Below are 10727 nucleotides of genomic sequence, written 5' to 3' on the forward strand. Positions count from 1 at the left end.
AAGCGCGCACACGCACACACACACACACACACACACACACTACACACACACACTACACACACACACACACACACGCACACACACACACACACACACACACACACACACACACACACACACACACACACACACTACACACACACATACACACTACACGCACACACACACACACACTACACACACACACACACACGCACACACACACGCACACACACACGCATACGCACACACACACACACACACACGCACACACACGCACACTACACGCACACACACACACACACGCACACACACACGCACTACACGCACTACACGCATACACACACACACTACACGCATACACACACGCACACACACATACACACACGCACACTACATACACGCATACACACACACTACGCACACTACACACACACTACACGCACACTACACGCATACACACACACACACTACACATACACACGCACACTACACGCATACACGCACGCACACTACACGCATACACGCGCACTACACGCATACACACACGCGCACTACACGCATACACGCACGCGCACACACGCGCACGCACGCGCATACACTGCGCGCACGCACACGCGCACTACACGCATACACACGCACTACACGCATACACACGCGCACTACACGCCCACTACACGCATACACACGCACGCACTACACGCATACACGCACGCGCACACTACACGCATACACACACGCACACTACACGCATACACGCACGCACACTACACGCATACACACACGCACACTACACGCACTACACGCACGCGCACGCACTACACGCATACACGCACGCACTACACGCATACACACACGCGCACACACTACACTACACGCATACACGCACGCGCACACGCATACACACACGCACGCGCACTACACGCATACACACACGCACACTACACGCATACACACACGCCGCACTACACGCACACTACACGCACACTACACGCATACACACACGCGCACTACACGCATACACACACACGCGCACTACACGCACACACTACACACACACTACACGCACATACACACACGCCACACTACACGCATACACACACGCGCTACACACACACACACGCTTACACGCTACACACACGCACACACGCACACACACGCGCACTACACGCATACACACGCGCACACTACACGCACACGCACACACGCACACACACGCATACACACACGCATACACACGCGCTACACGCACACTACACGCACACTACACGCATACACACACGCGCACTACACGCATACACACACGCGCACTACACGCGCACTACACGCACACACGCACACTACACGCACACACACACGCGCACTACACGCACTACACACACACGCACGCACGCACACACACACGCACTACACGCTACACACACACACGCACTACACGCATACACACGCGCACTACACACGCACACACACGCACACACGCACTACACGCACACACGCACACACACACACACTACACGCATACACACACACGCACTACACGCACACACACACGCACTACACGCACTACACACACGCACACGCACACACACACGCACACACGCATACACACGCACACACACACACGCACACTACACGCATACACACATAGCACTACACGCACACGCGCATACACACACACCACACACACGCATACACACACGCGCACTACACACACGCACGCGCACACTACACTACACGCACACACACACGCACACACACGCACGCTACACACACGCACGCGCACACGCACGCACACACGCACACGCATACACACTACGCACACTACACACGCACACTACACGCACACACACTACACACACACGCATACACACACGCACACTACACGCATACACACACGCGCACTACACGCATACACACACGCCACTACACGCCACACACGCCCACACACGCACTACACGCATACACACACGCGCACTACACACACACTACACGCATACACACACACACTACACGCGCCACACACACTACACGCATACACACACGCGCACGCACTACACGCATACACACACACGCACACACACACGCGCACACTACACGCATACACACGCACACTACACGCATACACACGCCCACTACACGCATACACACACGCACACTACACGCACACACACGCACACTACACGCATACACACACGCACACTACACGCATACACACACGCGCACTACACGCATACACACACGCGCACTACACGCATACACACACGCATGCACACTACACACACACACTACACACACACTACACGCACACAACACTACATGCATACACACACACACACACACACACACACACACACACACACACACACACACACACACTACACACACACACTACACACACACTACACACACACACACTACATGCATACACACACACACACACCCTTATATCAGAGGAGCAGGAGGACACCATTTATTCAGCACACACACTCATCAGGGGTCTGTGTGTGTGTGTGTGTATATATAGTTACACAAGGTGATATTGTGACACAGGATACACACTTTAACAGATGATCTTCTGTGCAGAGCATTAGCTGAACGTCTTTAAACCGTTAACAAGGACAGCACAGAGCAAACCTATTACTAGAACACCAGGGTCCTTCATGATTACTGTGTTTATATACCACGCTCTTTACTTAACGGCAAAGGCCAAGGAAAAGCGTCCTATCATCAGAAAAACAACGGCGTACTGACTGATGCCACTTTGGAGATAAACGTCCTCGAAAAACACCCACCTGCGATTTTAAAGTTACCAAAAATGAGCCTGGCCGATGTTTTTGGACGAGCTGAACTGACTTAAATCACTACGATGTGTTCAAGTCGTCGTAGAACTTTTGTCTTCATGATCCGTCGTTGAAAAGTGCATTCGTGCTTTGACTCATGAAACAACTTTCTGTCTCTGATGACATCACCAGTTCCTATCTTCCTATTGGACAAAGCTTCAGGAGCAAAAGTGACTTTAAAAAGAGAAGAACTACAAAAACTAAAGTGCACACACACACACAAAATAGTCAGCTATTTTATAGTAGCTAGTTAGTAGTTGGAGCACTAGTGGCCTAGTAAGTACATTATATTACTGAAACCAAATGCATTATGAAGCATGTTTTGTGCTGACTTTAATAACATACAACCTGCTGCTTCAAACAGAACATCATCTAGAAAACAGACACCTGTTGCTTCAACATTATCAAAAGTGCCATATTTATTATGTTTTCCATCTTAGTAAACTTCATCAATTATTTCTGGCTAACACTGGAGGAAAACTAACTAAAAAAATAATAAACTAAATAAATAAATGAAGACCAAAACACACAGAGTACTCGGTGTTTATACTATTATTTTTCAGAGAAATACTTCACGTAAATCTGGTTGTGAAGCATTTCGTGTTGACTTTAATAACAAGCCACCTGTTGTTTTACTGAATCAAACCCGGCCCAGATGGAGAATATTCTAGAAAACATTGGCCTGTTGCTTTTACAGCTAGACACCAGGACATTACACAGCTTTCTGGAACACTCCATGCTCATGGCCAGCTTTTAGTTTTGTCACCAAGGCAGTGCCTCAGTATGTGACTAAAAGAATCAGTCAGAGACAAGATATACATTAAACAGCACCGTATCCTCTCACAACTCTACTGTAAGGGTCTATGAACCTTCACGAGCTGTCAGACCTGTTTGGACTCGTTTGTTAATATATGTGATGACATGAAGTGTGTGTGTGTGTGTGTGTGTGTGTGTGTGTGTGTGTGTGTGTGTTTCTCACCTTCACCAGCAGAGCCTTCACCTCATCCATATCTCCATTCTTCAGGGCCCACATCAACTCCTTATCCCCCATGTCACCTGAAACACAGAGAGAGAGAGAGAGAGAGAGAGAGAGAGAGAGAGAGAGAGAGAGAGAGAGAGAGAGAGAGAGGGAGAGAGAGAGAGAGAGAGAGAGAGAGAGAGAGAGAGAGAGAGACTGTATTATAGGCCTGCGCTAGTAAACAGTCCCGCGCCTGCGCTGCGGGTGTTATTTCATTCCCTCGACTGTTTAACGGGTGTGGGAAGCATCTCGGCGGACCACTTACCGGGTTCCGGGTGTTTTTCGGGTTTGACAGAAAGTTTGTGATCAGACACTGACGGGATCCGCCTGAACTGCAGCTACCAGCGGCACGAACTTCCGCTATCAGACTAGCGCCCGCAGACACTTCAGAATAAGAGTCCCCGTCCACACCCACCACCTCAGATCTGGCTCGATACAACTGTACGTTACATGTAAGGTAAAATTACAACACACGGAATGAACCGGCAGCGAACACATTAAGACGACAATAGTGCGCCGTGAAATATTATAACAGAAATTAATAAAACTGTAATAAATCAAAAGGCGTAAACTTGGCCTGCGTCATTTCAAAATAAGAGTTTCACTCAATACGTTAGGTGAGTATACTGTATATAAATCACGTTAAGCTCAATAAATATACAAACAAATATAGGACAGAAATAGAATTCAACCAACAGTATATATTAATTTGAAAGATGGTTAAGATGGGAGTTATTAATGTTTAAGGTCAGTTTGAAAAATATGAATGTGCTGGTGGCAGAGATTAAATGATCAAACCAGTGAAAGTCGGTTTGTGTTCTGATGAGGAGAAGGATTTGCCATTTAGACAGATATAATGATGGGAAATGCTGACAGGTTAATATAATCGACTATTAAATCTGTTCATTTACATAAATAATAAGCTGTCTGTGTAGTGGTATTATTGCAGCTTTACATATATATTGGGATGTAATTTTTTTCCCCTCACATGTGTTGATATGTGCTTTATTATCTGTAAATTATAAATAACAAGAGAAACTTTATACCTGTTAAATTACATTATTTCTTAGCTTTCCAAACCATGTTTAAAAAATATATATTTCTTTAAATGTTCTGAGTCACATTTTAAAAGCATTAGATGAACGTCCAGCAAAAATGTTCCACGAACAAACTATAAATAATTAATGTTAATGTTAATGCTTTGAGAACATTATTAAAGACCAGATCATGTTAAATGAACATTCAGTTAACGTTACTGGCAATAACTTGAAAGTCGGAGAACGTTCCCTGTTGGATTTAGTCATAGCTTCAGCTGACAAACTGCTTAGTTTAGTCGATGCTGAAATATAAAGCGTTTATCAGCGTGGCGTTTCACTGAACGGCGTGTAGAATTGTCTCTTTTAAACGCACGCTTCGTCCCGTTTCTTTACCTGCTTGCAATTACAATGAAGAAAGCCTTTGGAAAGCCGGGGCTGGATTAAAGCAGATGCAGAAAAGAGCAATCAGAGGAGATCACGTCGTTTATCAGCTCGGAATAGAAAGCTCCCATCTCATCCTCCATAAACAGCACAGAAGTCCTTCACCTTCCCACCTAACCTCTCTCACGCTGATATATGGAGGACGACAGCGCCGCATGACACTATTATTGCATGAAATAAGCTCTCAAAAGAAAACCAATCCAGCCAGAGGACAAAAACATCTATAAAGGAGCGTGTGTTTGTCAGGAGTGTTATAAAGCGCCACTTGAAGGAGATTCAGCATGCAGGTAAAGCCCAAGAGAGCAGCCGCTCGCCGCCCATTAGCCTCCTCAGACGCGGCTCTAATGATATACAGCGGTCTGAGCTCACGAGGGCCCGGCGTGGCCCCGCAGGCCTCATACTAATGCAGCGGCACAATTACTGCAAACACACGGGGGACCGGAGCTCATACATGCGCCGATTTCAAAGGTGTGCCTGTGCTTTCGCCTGCTGCGGTGGCAGGAAGAACAGCTTCTGTTACGCAAAGGCCCAACGTTCAAACGTATGCAGAGAACGTTCTCGGAACGTTCCCTCAACGTTCTGAATACGGAACGTTCGTTCAAAGTTATCTGGTCTTCTCAGAATGCAAAGGGGAAAAAATGTAACATTTATCTGATGTTTTTTTTAAAATCTTGCTAGTTCAGAGAATATTCAAAAGTTATGTTTGCAAAATTATAAAATGCAATGTTCCCTTATAATTCACACAAGTGTAGACACCTGTTTTCTCACACATTTTGAACACACCTGGGAATAAAGCTAACTCTGATTCTACCTGTGAATAAACGTTTGGTAACATTAAACAGTTTGGCTGCGTAGAACGTGTTAGCAAAGCATTCATTTTAAACGTTCAAAGAATGAGCAGAAACAATGCATTACTTTTGTGAAATGTTCTTTAAACAAGTTAAGCAGCCTATTAAACATGCACTAATTTGCATAGATTTCCAGAAAAAAATTCTAAACGTTGGATGAAGCCAAGTTGAAAATGAATTCTTGTTAGACTTTGCAGACATCAGAGTTAGAGGTTTTTACTGAGGGGATATTGAGTTTCTTTTTTATCGCTTGATAAATCAGAAAATACTGTATCAACAACCAGAAAAACAACATTTCAGCATGTTTTTAGGAATAAAATGTTAAATGTGTGTGAATGAGGTACGAATAAACCTCTGAGTAATATAGATAGGAATAAAGTTTAGCCTGACAGCCTTTAAAAATGTATCATAACTGAATTCTACAAATGCAGATAGATAAAGAGCAATAAGAGTGTTCTCTCTACACTGAAACCTTATGACACAAGGCCAAAAGTCATGAAACGCCGCGGTGGTCTTCATCCGGAGGACTTCAGAGGAAATGCAGGCGTGTCTTCCTGTAATTATGAACACTGACGTGCTTCTGGTGAAGAGAGAAGAAACCCATTACACACACACACACACACACACACACACACACACACACACACACACCACACACACACACACACACACACACACACACACACACACACACACACACACACACTCACGCACACACACACACACACACTCACACTCACCCACACACACACACACACACACTCACACACACACACACACACACACACACTCACACACACACACTCACACACACACACACACACACACACACACTCACACACACACACACACACACACACACACACACACACACACACACACACTCACACACACACACACACACACACACTCACACACACACACACACACACACACACACACACTCACACACACACACACACACACACACACACACACACACACACACACACACACACACACACACACACACACACACTCACACACACACACACACACACACACACACTGAAATGAAGAGATTCAAACGCTTCTAGTGTCTTCCTTTGACTTAATATATTGATCTACTGACATTTTCAGACTATTTCAATAATTGAACAGTTGTCCGTTAATGGTCACATGACACGCAGATGAATAAAATCAGGTTTTTTAGTGTTTCCTTCTGATTGTCTTTTATTTTAGAACAAAACGTTCTTAGTTTTTATTCTATTCTCTCTGCAGACATTAAAGGAAGAGTTCATGGATTCTCCCCCTCATGTGGCTCAGATCCGTCACAGGACACCGGAAGAGAAAAGTAAAGTTGTTACTTTTGTTTTATTTGCGCACAAAAAGTATTTGAACCCCTGATGTCACACGGACTATTTCACCCCCGTCCTGAGCCTTGATCACGTTATTATATGTTTTATGAACAGTTCATAAATTAAGTTTTTGTATTAAACCTTTGAGAATATTATTAATGGCCGGATGACTTAGAATGGGCATTTCAATAAAGGCGCTGTATATACGTTTCATAACTCTTCTAAAGCCAATAATAAGCATGTAGATATTTATTAAACGTGTACAGATGTTTCCCTGAAGACATGCGCTAGCGGTCAATACATACTGAAGCCTTTCCAGCCAGAATGTCAAGGACATAGCTCTGAAAAATAATAGTGAGGTGTGTTCCGGGCCGGAAGCGCTGGCTGTCAATCTCCCGCACCTTTAATGTAACCGGAAGATCACTGAGGTCTCTGTTATCAGTAATGTAGTTCAGTCCACGAGCGTCAGATTCTAATCAATCCACTAAACCCGATCAGAAGGAGCCGCTGTTGTCCCGTCATCCATCAGCGCCGGCCGCAGGGGACCCGTGGATGTGAGATCTGATTGTGCGTGACAGCTTCATTACCAGCTCTCATCATGAGCGATGCGTGTCAGTCACGTGAAGACTCAACTTCACACGAACCTACAAAACTTACAGGAAACGTGACGTTTAATCGCCGCGTCAGGCAGAGGAACACACGCTAAGGATCGTAGGATATCAGTAAACAACCCACAAACCACTTTAATCATCTAAACTCTTGTTTATAGATCGCGTGTATTTTTAGCTGGAAGGGATGGTTTTTCTTCTCGAGGCGTTACCTGACGCGCTGCAGTGGATTACTTGTGGATTATGATGTTTGTTTTTAATCAGCTCTCGTTCTGACGGCACCCATTCACCGCAGAGCATCCACGGCCGAGCACACGCTTCTGATGAAGAAACAACCTCATCCTAATCCCGGACGGCCCGAGGATAAGCACAATCAGCAATGTTTCATTTCTGGGAGAAATATCGGTTTTGAAGCTTAAATATAATGTGCATTAACATTAAACAAATTGCTTTTTGTGAAGTACTTAAGAAGATGTGACTCAAAAGAACGATTCATTCGCGAATCATTATATTTTGCTCATTGTATGAACTCGGTACCTTGCAAACACGTTTTAAAGTGCCGCTATTATGAGTTATGATTCATATTTTGGTTCAGTGACTTTCGTGCACGGTCAAAACACACTGACATTGTCTTATAATATGCATTTATTTTGACTCAATTAACGATGAATTTTTCCGAACCCCTCCTTTGCTGTGATTGGTCTCTTATTCAACAGAGCAGTGTTTGTGAGAAACAGCAGCACCCAGTGGTGAAGAATGAAATAGCGTTTTCATTCAGACCAACAAAAAGCGAAAAAGACCAACAAGTGGACGGGTTAAACGTTTTTCATGTTGACAGCAACAAGAAATGGCTTGGGACTCGTTTTGAAAATGACTCAATGTTTGAGTGATTCAGAGTCGACTCTTTTTTACACATGCAGATTTAAAAGCTTGCAGGATGTCTTCATGCACTTACACACGGCATGAAAGGTATTTTTAACAATCCATAATAGGGGCGCTTTAATTGATACAGACCTGATCGTTTGAATTGAAACTGAGAAATCACGATGAGCATCAGACAGGCAGTGATCGGACTCTGGACATCTCAATGACAACGAACAGGAGGATCCGGCCTGATGCTCATGATCCTTCTCTGCCCACGCGCTTCTGAGGAGCACACGGGGTTAATGAGCCGCGTGAGCCTCCTACAGACTGTGTGTGTGTGTGTGTGTGTGTCCAGCAGGAGGCAGCGTTCTGGAACACATGCAGACCTTCAGCTCTCATCATTCCTGCTCTGACAGAAACAGAAACAGTTAGTGGTTCTCATCGCAGTCGGCTTCCTCCCGCTGACCTCTGACGGCCCAGGACACGAGCGCTGTCACGTGCCGGTTTATAAACAAATGTCAGAAGTCAGTGCTAGTATACTGCTCACTATACGCTGAACACTGCTGCCAATCTCACTCAGATTTGAGGAAGTTTGCATTTTTTTCCTAATGTTTATCGACGCAAAGGTGACCGGAACTACATGTTCATGTTTAATGTGTCCAATGCCAAATAAAAACCTAGATCCGAATACAAAACAATTTTTTTTGTTAATATTGCACAACCTTTACGATCGCTGAAATATCATGAGCTCGTCATCATCATCATCACCACCTCACATAAAGGACATGGTGATTATATACATTATATTAATCACGTCTAATGATCTCTGAAGTGCTTTATGAGGCTTTTTCATATGCTGCTGATTATATAATTTCTAATGGACTGATTAGTCATTCTCAGCCGAGGCACACAAACCTAGTGTTACTGCTGCTATTCAGAAATCGAAAGGGACATTTAGAGCGCTTGAAACAGTGGAAACGCACACACACACACACACTTGTGTAAGTTGTTCTCCGTCAGGTTTTATGGGGAACAGCCTTCCAGGCTGCAGCAAAGAAGAGACACAAACACAAAGCGCTCGACCTCAGATGACCCTCATCTCACGCGCTCACTAGACGTGGTGTGTGCATTCTAGTGTGCTTAATAGACAGCAGGGTCCCTCACTGATCCAGATACAATCATTCTGATAAATAAAGCGTTTCTCCCGGAGCCGCTGAGATTAGACGCAGTAACAGGTTCAGGCAGATGTCTGGAGGTCTAATGGCTGTTATCACAGGATCCTCGGGGCTCTGCGCTTCATGCTGCATATAGATGATATTCAGAGTTCAGCAGAAACACAGTCAGAACATGCACAGAAACAGTCCTGCTGTCATTTCCCATTGACTTGAAGGTTTTCACGAGACGTTTCTCGGTTCTTCATCAAGCAGCTTTCCTCACAGAAACTGTTAGCTGTCCACTTCGTGGGGGTTTCTTGAATTCGGCGCAGCCTTCATTTCTGATATACTGTATTTTTGGGAAGCAAAAAAAAAATAGCTGGGGAGGGGAATTCGGTATAATAACTTAATGGCTTATTAAAAAAAAAAAAAAAAAAACTCACCCCATTTTGATCCAAGACTAAGATTTTTCTTCTCTACAACATAAAAGACAAACATTTATTCCTTGCAGTAAGGGATAAAGTCTGTCAAACGCTAATATATCTATATATATTGAATGACAGAACAATAGATAGATGGATGAATGCATGGATGGAAGATA

At 44.5% G+C, this 10727-nt stretch overlaps 1 protein-coding gene across 3 annotated transcripts in view; it reads right to left on the reverse strand.

Moving 5' to 3' along the window:
* The window catches only part of mtpn (myotrophin), a 12357-nt gene extending 8097 nt beyond the window's left edge, over positions 1-4260 (reverse strand). For 2 of the 3 annotated variants that reach the window (XR_006248601.1, XM_043230799.1), the window contains exons 1-2: positions 4103-4259; positions 3799-3875 (exon numbers count right to left, since the gene is read on the reverse strand). Coding sequence is in view for 2 of the 3 variants with exons in the window: in XM_043230799.1 (XP_043086734.1) it covers positions 3799-3870 (72 nt within the window). In the remaining variant the exon portion in view is untranslated. Of the gene's footprint in view, positions 1-3798; positions 3876-4102 lie in introns of all 3 variants that reach the window. The other variant, XM_043230800.1, reaches the window with a different exon arrangement.
* Between the last annotated feature and the right edge of the window lie 6467 nt (positions 4261-10727).

The sequence above is a fragment of the Puntigrus tetrazona genome, unplaced genomic scaffold, assembly GCF_018831695.1.
Source record: "Puntigrus tetrazona isolate hp1 unplaced genomic scaffold, ASM1883169v1 S000000223, whole genome shotgun sequence".
In the NCBI taxonomy this organism is placed as follows: Eukaryota; Metazoa; Chordata; class Actinopteri; order Cypriniformes; family Cyprinidae; genus Puntigrus; species Puntigrus tetrazona.